This window comes from Lynx canadensis, chromosome A3 (assembly GCF_007474595.2).
Source record: "Lynx canadensis isolate LIC74 chromosome A3, mLynCan4.pri.v2, whole genome shotgun sequence".
NCBI lineage: Eukaryota > Metazoa > Chordata > Mammalia > Carnivora > Felidae > Lynx > Lynx canadensis.
In genome coordinates, this window is record NC_044305.1 from 29,739,858 (window position 1) to 29,756,295 (window position 16,438).

Here is a 16,438-nt window from a genome sequence, read left to right on the forward strand (position 1 = left end):
ATTTCACTGTTGTTTTGAAAAATGTTACCATTTGGGGAACTTGGTCAAAGTATACAAGGAATCACTCTATAATTTCTTATAACTGCATGTGAATCTATTATTTCAACTAAAATTTAAATTATTAAAAAAAAAACCAGGTTCAAGGAGGCAAGAAGACATGACAGCTAACTGCGGTGTTGGGTTCTGGATTGGATCTTGGAACAGAAGAAGGACATTATTGGAGACATGCAGAAGTCAGCAGTTAGAATGATTAGAAACAGACTTTGAAATGATTGATAGCTTTAAGAATCTAAATGACAAGATCAACAATTTCAGCAAAGAATTAGAAAATATAAAAAAGAATTAACAGGGTGCCTGGATGGCTCAGTTGGTTAAATATCTGACCCTTGATTTCTGCTCAGGTCATGATCTCATGGTTGTGAGCCACTCTTCGGGTGTGGAGCCAGCTTAGGATTCTCTCTCTCCCCCACTCGGTGTCCTTGCCGTGTTCACGAGTGCATTCTCTCTCTTTCTCTGTCTCTGTCTCTCTTTCTCTTTCTCTCTCAAGAAGAAAATATTAACAGAAACTGGAGATACAGTAACTGATTTTAGGAACTTTAGATAGAGATGAAGAGAGAATCAATGAACTGAAAGAATAAGAATATGTCTAAGAATATGTTGGGAAAACACCTGGACAGAAGCACAGAGAGGCAAAGGGATAAAAAATACTCTGTCATTTGTGAGCTTGCTTGTGCTGTGCTCTCTCTTTCTCTCTCACACATACACACAGTGGTTTTCTGTGAACCATTTGAGAATAAGATATATCTGTCTCGTGGCCCTTGGCCCTTTAAATTGAAGTACTATTTAGGGGCACCTGGATAGCTCAGTTGGTTGAGCATCTGACTCTTGGTTTTGACTCAGGTCCTGATCTCGCAGTTTGTGAGTTCTAGCCCCATGTCAAGCTCTGCGCTGACAGTGTGTAGCCTGTTTGGGATTCTTTCCCCACCCCCTCCCCCTCTCCCATGGTGTGCACGCTCTTCTCTCAAAAATAAACTTAAAATTTTTTCAAAAATAATGTGTATTTTCTAAGAATAGTGATAGTTTTAAGAGACTTAAGTATTAAGGTACTGTTTTCACCTTCAGTAAATTTAATACTGATATAATACCTTTAATATATTGTTTGTACTGAATTTTATCAATTGACCTGATAATGTCCTTTAAATTATTTGCTTCCCCCACCTCCAGTACCAGATCCAGTGTAGGGTTGGGTATTGCATCATATCTTTATGTCTCTTTAGCCTACTTTAATCTCGAATATGGGTCAGCAAATCTTTTCTGTAAAGGACCAGATAGTAAATATTTTCTGCTTCGTGTCTGTATAGTTACTCACTTCTGCTCTTGTAACATGAACATTGACGATAAGCAAAAGGGCATGGCTGTGTTCCAACAACATTTATTTACATGAACAGTTAGGCAGGATTTGGCCTACGGACTATAGTTTGCTGATTCCTGATCTACAACATTTTTACTGCCTTTCTTATTTATTTATTTTTAATGATATTGACATTCTTTCATGAATACATCCTCCCTCTTTTAATCCAGTTTCCTATTTTGCTTTTGCTTCGTGTTTCCTCCTGGTTAGATTCAAGTTATGCATCCTTGGTCAGAATACTGTGTAAGTGAGGGGATATCCCTTCTCAGGATATCACATTTGGAGGCAGGTGATGCCTGTGTCTTCCTTATTTTTTATATTAATTTTGTTCTCCTGTTTGAGGTATTATCTTTTTTTTCCCTCCACTATCTACTCACTGTTTTATTTCCTTCTTGCAACCAGTAAGCAGTATGTGGGGAAACACTTTAAAACCATGCATATATTCTGCTCCTCATTAGGTTTTCCTCCTGCTTTTTTAACATCCATTGATGCTAAAAAATATTTTAATACTCCTCTCTCTGATTAATAGAACAAAGATTTTAAAACACTTCTCTTGGGGCGCCTGGGTGGCTCAGTTGGTTGAGTGTCCAGCTTCGGCTCAGGTCATGATCTCGCAGTTCAAGAGTTTGAGCCTCAAGTCGGGCTGTGTGCTAACAGCTCAGAGCCTGGAGCCTGCTTCAGATTCTGTGTCTCCCTCTCTGTCTGACCTTTCCCTGCTCATGCTCTCTCTGTCTGTCTCTCTCTCAAAAAGAAACAAAAACATTTAAAAAATTAGAACACTTTTAATTGACATATGGAGAATACTACACCATATAGTTACTGTGCTCTTCAAAATATTCATGAAGTAAAAAGGAAATCACCCTGGGAATTTGAAATTTTGAACTCAATGTTAATGAGAGTATTATATGTCAGAAGATGGGATACAACTAATGCAATGCTGAGAATGAAAGTTAGGGCTTTTAATGCATGCATTAAAAGAGAAAGATTGAAAATCAGTGATCTGTTTTCAACTCAAGAATATGGAAGAACTGCAAAATATATTAAAAGTCATTAGAGTAGAGAAGACAAAATTGACTGGTGCCTGTTTGGCTCAGCCAGTGGAGCGTGTGACTCTTGATCTCAGGGTTGTGAGTCTGAGCCCCAGTTGGTTGTAGAGATTACTTAAAAAAATAAAATCTAGAATAAAAGAAAAAAGAAAAAGAAAAGACAAAACTGGTAAGTTGCTGGAGAGATTGATAAAGAGAAAACGAAAACAAATTACTGATGTCAATAATGATAAAGGGGGTATCACTATAGATTCTAGATACATTGGAAAAATCATAGGAGGTTATTACTAATAAGTTTATTCTGATAAATTTGAAAAAATCAGGTGAAATGGCAAACTCTAGTAAAACCAACTTGCTTAAAAGAAAACTTCAGGCTCAGATGTCTTACCAGTGAATTCTTCCAAACTTTTACAGGAGAAATAGCACCAATCTTATACAGACACTTCTGCATAAGGAAATAGGTAAAATTTCTTTCTTGTTTTTATACAGCCAGCATAATTTTGTTATCAAAACCTGACAAAGAAAAAGCAGGTCAGTCTAACCAACATATAAAAATTTTTAAACAAGATATTTGCAAATTGTATCCAGCAAAATATCAGAAGAATCATGACCAAGTTGGGTTTATTTGAGAAATTCAAGGTCAATTTAATATTTGAAAATCAGTATCATTCACAGCATTAATTGAATAAGGGAAAAAAGGCAAATGATCATTAGATACACAGTTTTGGTATTTTTTTTGAAAAAATAGAACTCAATACTAATGTTAAAAATCCTTCCTTAATCTGGTATTAAGAAAGGGTTTTGCAAAGAACTTAGGGTAAATATCACACTGGTGAAATACTGAAAGCTTTTCCCTGAGATTGAGAAGAGAACAAGGATACTTACCATCACCAATATTTTTCCATATCATAATGGAGATCTTAACTAATTGTAATAAGGCTAGAAAAATAATAAAGTCATAAATATTGGAAAAGAAAAAATGAAATAGTCTTTTTTTTTAATGTTTTTATTTATTTTTGAGACAGAGACAGAGTATGAGCAGGGGAGGGGCAGAGAGAGAGGGAGACACAGAATCCTAAGCTGGCTGCAGGCTCTGAGCTGTCAGCACAGAGCCCGACGTGGGGCTCGAACCCACAGACTGTGAGATCATGACCTGAGCCGAAGTCGTACGCTTAACCGACTGAGCCACCCAGGTGCCCCTATTTTTTTTTTAACAGCAGATATGCTTGTATTAGTCATAGTTTTTGCCTGGGATAATCAGAATGGTATTACCATATCACAGAAATGAAAATTTCATTGTTAAAAAAATATAGAAGTGGTATTTAAAGTTTTGGGCCAGTATGAGATCAATATGACTTCCATCAGAGAAGCAGATTGAGGTTGGAGCCCTGGGTCATTCCTACAACTAGAGATTGGGACAAGCAGGTGAATTTAGCAGAGGGGATTGAGAAAAAGTTGTGAATTGAGAGTGGAGGGTTTTGGAAACCAAGTGAAGAAAGTGTTTTAAGAAAGAGGGAGGCATCAGCTATTTCAAATGCTTATATAACTTAACAAAAGGATTTGGTGGTGGGGGAGTGGGGTAGGGGGGGTGGCTGAGGAGGTTAGGGTTAAAGCCTGGCTGGAATGTGTTAAGATGTTAGTAGGTGAGAGTGTTGTCAGTGAGAGTGGATAATTCTCAAGACTTTTGCTGTAAAAGTGAACAAAGAAGTGGCAGCAATGTGAGAGGAACATGAGATAAAGGGAGGGTTTTTTTTTTTTTTTTTAAGTTTATTTTTAAGAGAGAGAGTGAGATAGCACATGCGCAAGTAGGACAGGGGCAAGGGGGAGGGGGACAGAGGATCTGAAGTGGGCTCTGCACTGACAGCAGAGAACCTGATGTGGGGCTTGAACTCACAAACCATGAAATCATGAGATCATGACCCAAGCCGAAGGCAGATGCTCAACCACCTGAGCTACCCAGGCACCCCAAGGGAGTTTGTTTTTTAGGAAGGGAATACGACAGCTCATCTTCTGCTGATCCAGTAGAGAGAAGTGTGGGGTAGGGGTTGGAATTAGGTTTGTTCTGCTGGTGCCCTGATTGAGTAGAATTTGAGGATTATAGGCCCAGGTAGAAAATTTAACCTTAGATGGATTTAGATAGTTTATCCATTATAACTGGAAGGCAAAGTACATGCATTTAGTAATTGGAAGAAAATATAGTTCTCTCCTAATTTCTTTCTTTTATTACTATTCACTTAGTGCCGTTAGGACGCCAGGCACATTTCTAGGCACTGGAATTAGTGAACAGAACAGACAAAAATCTTCACTGTCATGAAATTTACATTCCACTGGGGAAAAATAGATATGAAACGAATAAGTAAAGCAATTCACTGATCATCCGCTGAAATTGAAGAGGGGGAAGAGGGTTTAGAAAGTTGAAAGAAAATAAGGTATAAAAGAGAATTGACCAGAAAAATGGAAGGATTGTTGTCCTGCAGTGCTGAGAATCTACTTGAGATGTGTGTTTATAAATGTGAAGTAAGACCAGTCAGCACAATGTTATGTCTCTAGTTTTATCCGGCTATTTGGTTGCATATACTAAGTAAGCAGAGTTGGGTTCAGCCAGGTTTAGGGTTTGCCATATGTGTAATTTCAGCTTGCTAAGATGCCACTGAGTGTAAAATGCACTCTTATCTCGTGTACTACTAAGAAAGAAAAAAAAGCACTTCCTTTAAATTGTGACATGCCGTTGATTTTACAGTGCATCCTGGTTTCTGGACTATTAGGAAAAATTTGCTCATTTCAGAATTGGTGAAATTAGTAACTGGGATGGTTTTTACTTGAAAGCAACAGAAAATCCAAACTTAAATGGACTTTAGCTATGAAGAGGAGCCAAGGGGGATATGAGGAACATGGCAGCCTGTATGAGACTTGTTTCCTTGGCTCTCCCAACTGTAAGCACTCTGCTTTTCTTGAGCCAGCTTGCTGTGGGGACCTACGGGAAACTTACAGGATCTGGGATCTGTTGTGATCCTTCCAGACAGAGAGAACTGATGTATGACTGGGCCAGTGTAGCAGGGGGCATGGATGATGAAGCAGCAGATCCTGGAAAGTGTGATGTTGCACTCATGGAGTATAGTAGGTGTTCCTGACCTCCACAAGGTCAATATATTGCTAAATGGATGGGCAGAATCTTAACCTGTGCTTGAGACCAGGGGGGTGTTGGGAGACCTGGGAGCAGAGAAGATTCATACTTAGATGGGATGGGAGTGTAAGATGGTACACCCACTTAGGAAACGTTTTGGCAGTTTCTTTAAATTTAACTATATATCTATTATTTGATCTAGCGACTTCACTTTTACGTATTTATCCAAGAGGAATGTCCACACATGCCCACACAAAGGCTTGTACACAGTATTCTTAGCATCTTTATTCATAAGAGCCTCTAACTACATAATCCAAGCGTCTGTCAACAGGAGAATGAATAAACAGGTTGTGGTATATTCATGCAGTAGAATACTACTCAGCAATAGGAAGGAGCAAATTGCGGATACACACAATACTGAGAAAACATTTTGCTGATCAAAAGAAGCGAGGCACAAGAGTGTCTCTGTATGACTTTATTAAATTAGGTTGTAGAAAACTGGTCTATAGTGATGGAAATAAGATCAGTAGTGGGAGGGATTACCTGCAAAGTGTGTGAAGGAACTTTCCGGGGTAACAAGACCTGTTTTATGTGTTGTTTGGGAGGGTTCCCCACGTGTGTACATTTGTCAAAACCTAACAGATAGTACATTTAAGGTGCCATTTATTGTATATGAATTACTCCTCACTAAGATTGATTTAAATTTTTGGTTGGAAGAAATCAAATCAGTATAGCAGTCATACGTCGTACTGTATGTGAATAGATTATATTATGACAGTAAAACTGTCAGGTTAAGAAACAAAACCTAACCATATCCTGTTTAGAAGAAAGAGACTTGAAAATTTGGTAAGGAAATATGAAAAACAGAGTTGGATAAAGAGCTATGGCCCAGGAAAACAACAAAAAAATCGGTTGTCAGTAGACAAGGTGGAATGTGAACATCAAACTATATAAGTGGGTTATTATCATGATAAAAGAGACAATTTATGAAGATCTAATAGTTATGGAGCTTATATGGCTAAATAGCTAAATACATAAAGCAAAAATAATGTGGCAAATGTGTCATGGTATGGGATTTTGATATACTTTTCTCAGAATTAGATCTTGTAGGTAACAGGTAAGAATATAAAGGGTTTGAATAGTGAATTCAATAAACTGAATTACACATACATAGTAGTTTACATTTCCTACAATAGATTATCTTTTTTTTTTTTCAACGTTTATTTATTTTTGGGACAGAGAGAGACAGAGCATGAACAGGGGGAGGGGCAGAGAGAGAGGGAGACACAGAATCGGAAACAGGCTCCAGGCTCTGAGCCATCAGCCCAGAGCCCAACGCGGGGCTTGAACTCACGGACCGCGAGATCGTGACCTGGCTGAAGTCGGACGCTTAACCGACTGCGCCACCCAGGCGCCCCCAATAGATTATCTTTTTAAAAAGATTTAAAAAAAAAATTTTTTTTTAACGTTTATTTATTTTTGAGACAGAGAGAGACAGAGCATGAACGGGGGAGGGTCACAGAGAGAGGGAGACACAGAATCTGAAACAGGCTCCAGGCTCTGAGCGGTCAGCACAGAGCCCGACGTGGGTCTCGAACCCACGGACCGTGAGATCATGACCTGAGCCGAAGTCGGACGCTTAACCGACCGAGCCACCCAGGCGCCCCAATCTTTTTTTTTTTTTAATTTTTAACGTCCAAGGAACTTTGGTCAGAGTTTATCAATGTCCAACATACTTGACCACAAAGAAAATCTTAACAGGTGAGAAAAGTTGAGGGTTTTTTTTATAGGCCACATTGCCTGGTAATAATACAAATAAAGTAGAAATCATTGTAAGCTGACTTCTTTGAAACCCGCCTCCTTTGGAGGGTTCCCCTATTTTCCCTGTATTTGTTTCTACCACATAATCACCCTCAGCGTATTCTTGAGTTGGAAAGTTGGTAGAAGCAACGAGTTAATTCTTTATATTTCTGGTTTTGTATTGTTGAAAAGCCTTGGTTTCAATCCAGTGTCTTTGTGCTACTGCTAGTGAAGTGAGAACAGGCAGTACTGGTATCTACACCTGGATTGCCAACGAGAATGTAAAACTTGACCTGAAAGTTTAGTTGATATTCCTAGCCTTCCCCTTTCAAGTCTCTCTAAATTTTCAGTAACCATTTGTTAGCCATTCACTAGAACATAGGGAATTTTAAGTTAAAAGAATTTATTTATTTATTTATTTATTTATTTATTTATTTATTTATTACAAATGTAACTTCATTTTGTTTGTTTGATTTTTTTAATGTTTATTTGTTTTTGAGAGAGTGCAAGACAGAGTGCCAGCGGGGGAGGGGCAGAGGGAGAGGGAGCCACAGAATCCGAAGCAGGCTCTAGGCTCCAAACTGTCAGCACAGAGCCTGACACGGGGCTCGAACTCACAAACTCTGAGATCATGACCTGAGCTGAAGTCAGATGTTTAACGGATTGAGCCACCCAGGCACCCCTATTTATTTATTTATTTTTTAAAAAATGTTTATTTATTTATTTTGAGAGGGAGAGTGCACGCGAGCGAGGAAGAGGCAGAGAGAAAGAATCCTAAGCAGGTTCCATGCTGTCAGCTTAGAGCCTGACGCAGGGCTTGAATTCACAAACCATGAAATCATGAGCTGAGCCGAGATCAAGAGTTGGGTGCTTAACTGACCGAGCCGCCCAGCTGCCCCTCAAGTTAAAAATTTAAAAGTAACAAGAATACAGAGAGGATGTGGAAAATAGCATATTCTCACGTATTGCTGATGCAAATGTGAGTTGTTACAGCCTTTTGAAAATTGGCAGCTTGTTTAACAATTAAAATTCATATTCCTTTGGCCCAGTAATCCTCCTCCTAAGATTCTATTCTTAGAAATTAAAGCACAAGTAAGGCCATATGTATAGGGATATTTATTGCAGCAATGTGCATAATGCCAACTGACTGAAAACAAAATGAATGTTAGTAGGAGAAAGGCAGGGAAAAAACCACTACCTCCATAGGTTAGAATATGCTTCACAAAAAGTGAATTAGACTAATACCTGTTTAGTCGGAGAGACTGTCACAAAGTTTTGTTGGGTTAGAAAAGGAAGATGCAGAAAAGTTTGTATAATATGTGTAGCCAAAAATTAAGAAAACTGTGCATATATCATGGGCTCATGAATATGAAGAAAAATAGTTAAGAATGCTTACTAGGTGGTTAAATGTTTATCTTAATGTGGTGTGGGTGGGGGTATACTTGGGGAGAAAAGTTACAAAAGGTGAATCGTCGTTTAGTTGACAGCTTGTCTGTGATCATAACTATGCATTGTCTGTAAAATTATGTAAATGCTAGATTTAAAAATACTGAGTAGATATTTAAAATAAAAATGACCTATTTCTTTTCTAAAAGTGATGCTGATTTGCAAATACCTGAGCATGTCTATGTGCAGTCCAGAGCAACCCTTAGGAGCAAAACAAGCATAGTAGAAAGCCAGAAAACATTGTGAGCTAGAAGGGCCTAAACTTTGTCCACACATACATATACAATAAACCAGTAACCAGTGGGAAGTTTATTTGCCCATAAACTGGGAGTGGTCTCTGTGGTTGGTTGATGCTGCGTTCATGGACCTTTGCATTCCTTTGGTTGGTCATCCTTGGTATTGGCTTCCTGTTCAGCCTTGTAGCATAATGGCTGCATTACTGAGATTTGTGTTTGGGGCACAAATTGGTTATAACAGTGTGAGAGGAAGGTGCAGAGAGCAGAATTGGGCAAAGGAAGAAGTTGAATGAACTTCAGTGTAGGCCTGACAAAGGGGAGCTCAGAAGCAAGGACTGTCAGAGTTGTTTTTTGTTGGATTGCTCCAGACTTTCCACCCTTTGTGGTATGGACCACCCTGGGCAGGGTATGACCTGGGGCAAGGCAGCTCCTGAAGGAACTGTAAGAGCCGAAAAACTGTTGACCAGGCTGTTAGTCCTTCCTCAGAAGGGAGATTATGTGGCAAATCTTCCTGTCTACCACACTGTCTTTGTTAATGAGAAAATACTTCCTGGAAGGCCTCCATCAAGACTTCCCCTGACATTTAAGTATTTGATTATGTGCTGTGACAGAAACTAGTAATGACCCTTCGTCTCCTTTCTCCACTTCTCTAATGAAGGGAATCCTGATTTTTCACTGAATACATGGTCATTTGGAATAGTGGCTACATTTCTCAGCCTCCCTCTACATTTAGATATGTCACTAAGTTTTGGCTGATGGGATATAAGTTGAATTGTCTTGTTTGACTTAGAAGGAGGGAATGTGCACTTTGTTTTCCTCCTTCCTGCTGGGTAGAATGTGGGAATAAAAGCTGGAGTTTGAGCAGCCATCTTGGATTATGAGGTGGAAGCCACATGTTGAGGATGACAAAGCAACTAGATAGAAGAACATTAGGTCCCTCATGATTATGGAAATCCTTTTGTGTTCTCTGTATTTCTTACCTTTGGACTTTATTATCTTGGTTAAGCCATTACTATTTTTGTTTTTCTGTCAGTTGTGTTAGGTTTCTAATCAGTTATTGTCAGGGGGCATAGGAAACCATGAGTGGCTCAGACTAATCTTTTTGGGTTAGAATGGATGTTGGGAGTAAGACATGGAGATACCAGTATCCAGGTGAGTACAGCAGAGGGAGAGAAGGGCAAAAGTCCAAGAAGGATTTGAAGGTGATGATAATTGTGATGGACCATGGAATCTTAAGTGGGAAAGTCAAATGTGTGTGTGGTGGGTGATGAGCATGAAGAAGTGATAGTTCAGTGGATTGGAGGTCCCCATGGGGATGATGACTCACTGGAAAGGGAGAACTAGGCTAAATGAACTTGAGAGAGAAGAGATGGTGGCCAGAATGTAGGATGCCTAAAATGCAGATTTTGGTATTCATGCTTTTACAGGAAATGGCAGGACCCAGAGGAGTGGGTGACTAATATGGGTGGAAAAAAAGACTGTTAATGGTGAAGTTAAGAAATGGAAAAACTGGGTTCTGATTAGAACATCTTATATGTTGATGTAGTTGAATGAACTAGATGCTAATATCAGTGGGCAAGAAGGAATAACTGGGATGTCAGTAGATAAGTCAGAATGTAAGGGAGTAAGACCCAGAGGAGAGCATCTGTTTCAGACAGGCTGACATTGGTGATGGAAGATGGACAAAAGATGATCTGGAAACAGCAGTGTGGAAGGAAATAGCATCCTTCTTAAATTTCGAAAGTTCTATATAGGAAAAGATACCAGACACAAAATATAAAGAAAAAAGTAAACTGAGAAAATGTATTTATAGTACATTTTACATGCAGATGGGAGCTCTTTAATATAAAAAGAGCTCCTAAACATTAATTTGAAAAAGACAACTTGGTAGCAAAGTGGGCAAAGAATATGGAATTTTAATTCAGAGAGGAGGAAATACAAATGACCAAAACATATGAGAAGACACTTAAGCATCAAGGTATGTACCAGCCAAAACATTAATGAGATATCAGTATATGCCTATCATATAGTCAAGACCTAAAAATATTAAACTTCAGACTTGGCACGAATGTGGGAAGACAGGTGCTGACGGTCACTGCTCGTGGGACGTGGTAGATTGCCTTCAGAAGTGGCAGCCAAATGGCTGTGATGGGTCCGTTGTGTATTGTGGCTTGACGTGCTTGCCTGTCACAATTCTGCTTTCCACGGTGTTATTGTATTAAATACCCTTTAGTCGTAACTATAACTGTGTGATCTTTTTAAAAACCAGCTCATATTTATAAGTAAGTTCTTGTAGCCATTTTCATGGTAGCCATTTTCAAAGTATGATTTTCCTATCTCAGCTAGAAAGATTTAGATAACGCTTTTTTTCCCCAATTCATGTTGGTTTTAATGTATTTGTACCCCCCTTTCTTAAGTTTATGGAAATTATTTTTTTCATCTAGATTAGTATAATCTGACTATAACTACCCAGTCATTTTCTTCTGGTTATAGTGTGCATTAATGTACTTACTATGCTTAACTTGCATTATTTGAGAATTAAGAAAGATTAGTATGTGAAACTTGGATGGACTTACATTTTTGTTTTTTGTTTTCTGTTTGTTTGTTTGTTTTTTGCATTACAGACTAACTGGATCTTCTGGGTTTGTAACAGATGGACCTGGAAATTATAAATATAAAACAAAATGTACATGGCTCATTGAAGGACAGTAAGTAGTAATGGCTGGTTTAAATTTTTTTTTTTTTTTAGAGCTCAGTGTGGCGTTACTTATTTTACAAGTAAAATTAACAACCTGTAGCATAGAGTACTTAAAATATTTTTTATTTGATAACTTTTCATTTGACAAGTGAATATTTTATTAACCTTCATTGTGAATTTGAAAACAATTTTTGTTTTCAGTTTTTGTTTTGTGTTGATTTAAAGCTGTGAATGAATTATACACACCAGAAGTTTGTATATTTTCAGTTATCATACTTAGAACTGTTGAATATTTTAAATGATTTATACCATTAGAAAATTATAATATTATATCATTTTTCTAAGTACTTATTTTTATTGTGGGCAGGAAAATAAAAATAGCTTCTTCTCTGGGCCTCCTGTGCCCCTCCAGCTGTTGCCTTCTTCTCTTCATGGCACATCTTTAAAGCAGTGTTTCTCAAACTTTTTGGTCTCAGGACCCCTTTACACTCTTAAATTTTGAAAATTCCAAATAACTCTTGTTTGTGTGGGTTATATCTGTGTTTATTATATTATAAAAACTAAGGAAATTCCTTATTAACTCATTTAAAAGCAATAATAAACCTACTACATGTTAGCACAAAATGGCATATTTTTATGAAAAAGCAAACCCTATATTTAAAAAACATCAGTGAGAAGAATGGTATCGTGTTACATTTTTGTAAAATCACTTCTCTGTCTGGCTCAGTAGAAGATAGGTGGATTATCATATTTTCTTTTGCATTCAGTTTGTTAGAATATGTTATTGTGGTTGAAGCATGTGAAGAAAATTAGGCTTCACTTGAATGTGTAGTAGGAAAAGGAAGGATATCTGAATAACATTTTTAAATAATTTTGGATGGTCTTCTTTGACACTGCATCAAAGCTTGACAAGTGCTAATTTCTTAAACGTAAATTGCAGTGTGGAATCTAAAACATTATTAATGAACTTTTGGAATTTAAATTAAAATCTTTTGAGTTTTCTTATACTTTTGAATGGCTCTTTAAGCCTTGCATGGTTTTGTAACAGGTTATATGGGTTATTTAGAAAATAATGGTTCCCTGAACTATTCAGATCTTCCTAATTTTGATATATTTCATGATACAATATGAAAAAAATCACACTGGTTAATGTCACCATTTAAAAAAAATTTTTTTTTTTTAACGTTTATTTATTTTTGAGACAGAGACAGAGCATGAACGGGGGAGGGACAGAGAGACAGAGGGAGACACAGAATCCGAAGCAGGCTCCAGGCTCTGAGCCGTCAGCCCAGAGCCCGACGCGGGGCTCGAACTCACGGACCGTGAGATCGTGACCTGAGCTGAAGTCAGATGCTTAACTGACTGAGCCACCCAGGCGCCCCGGTTAATGTCACCATTTAATCTCATCAGAAAATTTTAAGCATTGGGAAGTTTTATCTGGGTGGCAGAGACAGATTTTCCAAAACTAATTATTGCTTTGAAAGCCTGTATTTTATCTTTGGCAACAAATACTGCCAGTTGTTTTCTTTGAAGTGACAGACCTGCTTTGTTCATTTTTAAGGAAGTATCTACCAGATATCCAAGTCTGAGTAACCATAGTTTGTCAGTTGTCCTTTCAAGTAAAAATGATAAGTAGTGTTCGAGAAAAAAGCGGTAAGTTCAGCTCAGCACTCAAACAATTGCAAAAGCGATTTTCCTGGAGCCTGCAGTACTTTGTTAGACAGCAGAAGTGCTTTATGCACACTTCCCAGCCTGCCAGGCAGAATATTCAAAAGATGTGTATTCGTGGGCCACAGTTTAATAAAATTAGCAGTTTTTACCGCTTCATAAAGATACTCTTAAATGAAACTCCTTTTTCCTTGTGAACGTGTAGTATTAAAGAGTAACAGCGATTACTGGTACGGTTTGGTGCCTCTGCCCTGCTCTGTTCTCAGGTACCGGCAGTTTCACCCACCACTGCTCTTGCACCATCAGTAAATGCCAACGGGTCCCAAGGCCTCTGGCATTGTGAGGACCCCACTTTGAGAATGGCTGCTTTAAGGAGTTGTTTGCTCTTGCCCTTTCTGTCAGTTTATTTCTATCTGACGTCTTTCTCCAGCATCCCTCCCAGTGTGCCCTTGGTGGTGGTTCCTCCCGAGCCTAAGCAAAAAAGTTTAACTCCTTCCTTTCTTATCTCCATATTCAGCCTGCCAGTAAGTTCTGTCTGTTCTCCCTCTAGAGTGTCTTCCCAATCCATTTACGATCTCCCTTTCATCTTCATCTCTACAGTTGTTGTAAGACCCCAGCCATCCTCTGTTTTCTGGGCCACGGTGATAGCCTTGAAATTGGCCTCCCGGTTTTTGCCGTTGCCCTTTGCCCACCTCTCGCTTCTTGTCTCCTGTGGTCTCCTCTGTTTGCTCTGTTTCAGACATGCTGATTTTCTTCACGTTGCCTAGACACATCAATCCCTTTCTCACTAAGACTTTAAGACTGTGCTCTTCCCTCTGCCTGAAACATTGTTCCCCAGCTTTTTTCACATGGCTTATCTCTTGTCATTCTCATCTTTTCCAAAGCTTTCTGGGATAACTCCCTGCCACCTGTTGGACACATCACATTCCTTTCATTTCTTCATGGTAGTTATCATCAGCTGAGTTAACTTGCTTATGTACTTAATTGTTTGCTTAGAGATGTTAGGTAGACACGTGTGGGGTAGAGGGAAGGCCTAGACTGGAGACATATAATTAGACATCACCAGGGTATAAATGGTGCTGATTTTACCAAGAGCTTTTTGAGTGGAGTGTTTGGGTAGAAGCCAGGTTTGAGAACAAAGTGGGTGAGTAGGATGTGAGGAAACAGAAAGCAAAGTCTTGTGTGGAGGTTCACTCTCTTCAGAGGAGAGAGGAGGGGTAGGTTGGGTAATGGCTAGAAGGAGAGTTGAAATTTGAAGTTTTTATGTTTTGTTGTTTTTTTGGTAAAATGTGTGAGACTTAAGGACATTTAAATATGGATGTGGGAAGTTCCAGATGAGAGGGAGATGTGAAATGTTTAAGAGATGGAAGGAGGAATAGACAGGTGTATCTGTTTTGGAAAATGGGGAGTTGAGAGATTTTTGAGTGCTGAGCTTAAGCAAGGAGGTGAGACTGAGTGGTTTGAAATAGTAATTGGGAGTTAGTAGCAATTGTGGGGAAGGAGAGAGAGAATTAGTAGTAGGACTGACTGCTGGCAGAAGTAAAGTGCCAATTTGAAGTTGGTGAGCTGTGACCAGTCCTGGAACCAGCCTATCCAGTGTTGTGACTACCTCCAGCACAGCTTAGTTTTCTTTGCATTTAATTTGAATCAAAGGAGATCACTGGTTTCCTCTAGACCGGGGCTTTGCCAGGTAGCTCCATGAAAAGGCAGAAGGGTAGGCAAGTTTAGAGAATTGGCAGTTGTGTGTGTGAAATGATGTAGTGTGAAATCTTAAGTTGAATAGGAAAGGAAGTGCAGAAATGAAACAGCTAACTGGTTGGTTCACAGGCTGTTAAAGAACAGCCACTGTATGGGCTGTAGGGCCTGAAGAGGCATAGACCTGTCCGCCTTGTTTACCGTTGCATGATTAGTGGTCTCGCACATATTAAGTACAAAGAAAAGTAAATCTTTGACAGATAAAGGAATGTTGTTTATATACTATTGATTTCTTCTCTCCGTGTAAATTTATCTTTAAAAATCTATGTCTATTTTCTTCTCAAATGTCTGGTAGTTATGCTGATTATTATAAATTACTCTTTTTTTGTTCTTTTCAGGCCAAATAGAATAATGAGACTTCGTTTTAATCATTTTGCTACAGAGTGTAGTTGGGATCATTTATACGTTTATGATGGAGACTCAATTTACGCACCACTAGTTGCTGCCTTTAGGTAAGCTCTGTCATATAAGTACTAGTTAATCATTATCTGATTTCTGAATTCAAACTTATCTCCTAGATTGCAAACTTTTATTGCTCATCACTTTTATTATCACTTACTTACCACCTTTATTTCATGGCGAGAGTGCTAGTTCTGGAGTCCTCTGTCATTTGTGTGCTAGGCCTGACGTGGTTTCCTGTAGATACTAGGTAAGTTTCTGGGCAGAGGACTGGACCTCTCATTTCGGTTTCCTGATGTATCAAATTGTGGTAGTACTATCAAGCTTACTTACTTCTTGTGGTGGTGGTGAAGTTTACATTTAAAAAATGTTTTGTGAGTAATATATTGGATATTGTTTTTGTGAAAAATTTAAATCAGGACCCACATTCACCTTGACCCTTGTGTTCCTCATTGCATAGGCCTTCAGGAGTTATTTGTTGAATCCAGATATAGTTTGTGTGTGTGTGTGTGTGTGTGTGTGTGTGTGTGTGTGTGTGTATTTATGTATATGCATTAATATGGGTGAAGGAAGCTTTTTGGAAAAATACACAGAAAATGAACAGCAGTTACCTGTGGAAAATGAGGAAAATACCAATTTTGTGTTGTGATTTTTTAAACAGGTCTATTCCTTATTAGGAAACACTTAACAGTAAATACATGGGGTATTCTGAATTGTTTCGGCATTTTATTTTTTATTAACAATAAGTAGCTGTGTTGTTTATTATATTTTTGACTGCATGGGAATTCAAAACCGTTCTATTTTTCTTCCTTTTACTCAATAGACGATTTATGAACTATATTTTTCAAAACTGCA

General features: G+C 38.4%; 1 protein-coding gene across 5 annotated transcripts in view; it reads left to right on the forward strand.

Annotated features, from left to right (window-relative positions):
• Positions 1 to 16,438, forward strand: part of ATRN (attractin) — a 160,731-nt gene that overhangs the window by 23,534 nt on the left and 120,759 nt on the right. For all 5 annotated transcript variants that reach the window (XM_030309976.1, XM_030309977.1, XM_030309978.1 and 2 more), the window contains exons 2-3: positions 11,688 to 11,771; positions 15,523 to 15,636. In XM_030309976.1, the coding sequence (XP_030165836.1) occupies positions 11,688 to 11,771; positions 15,523 to 15,636 (198 nt within the window). The remainder of the gene's footprint in view (positions 1 to 11,687; positions 11,772 to 15,522; positions 15,637 to 16,438) is intronic.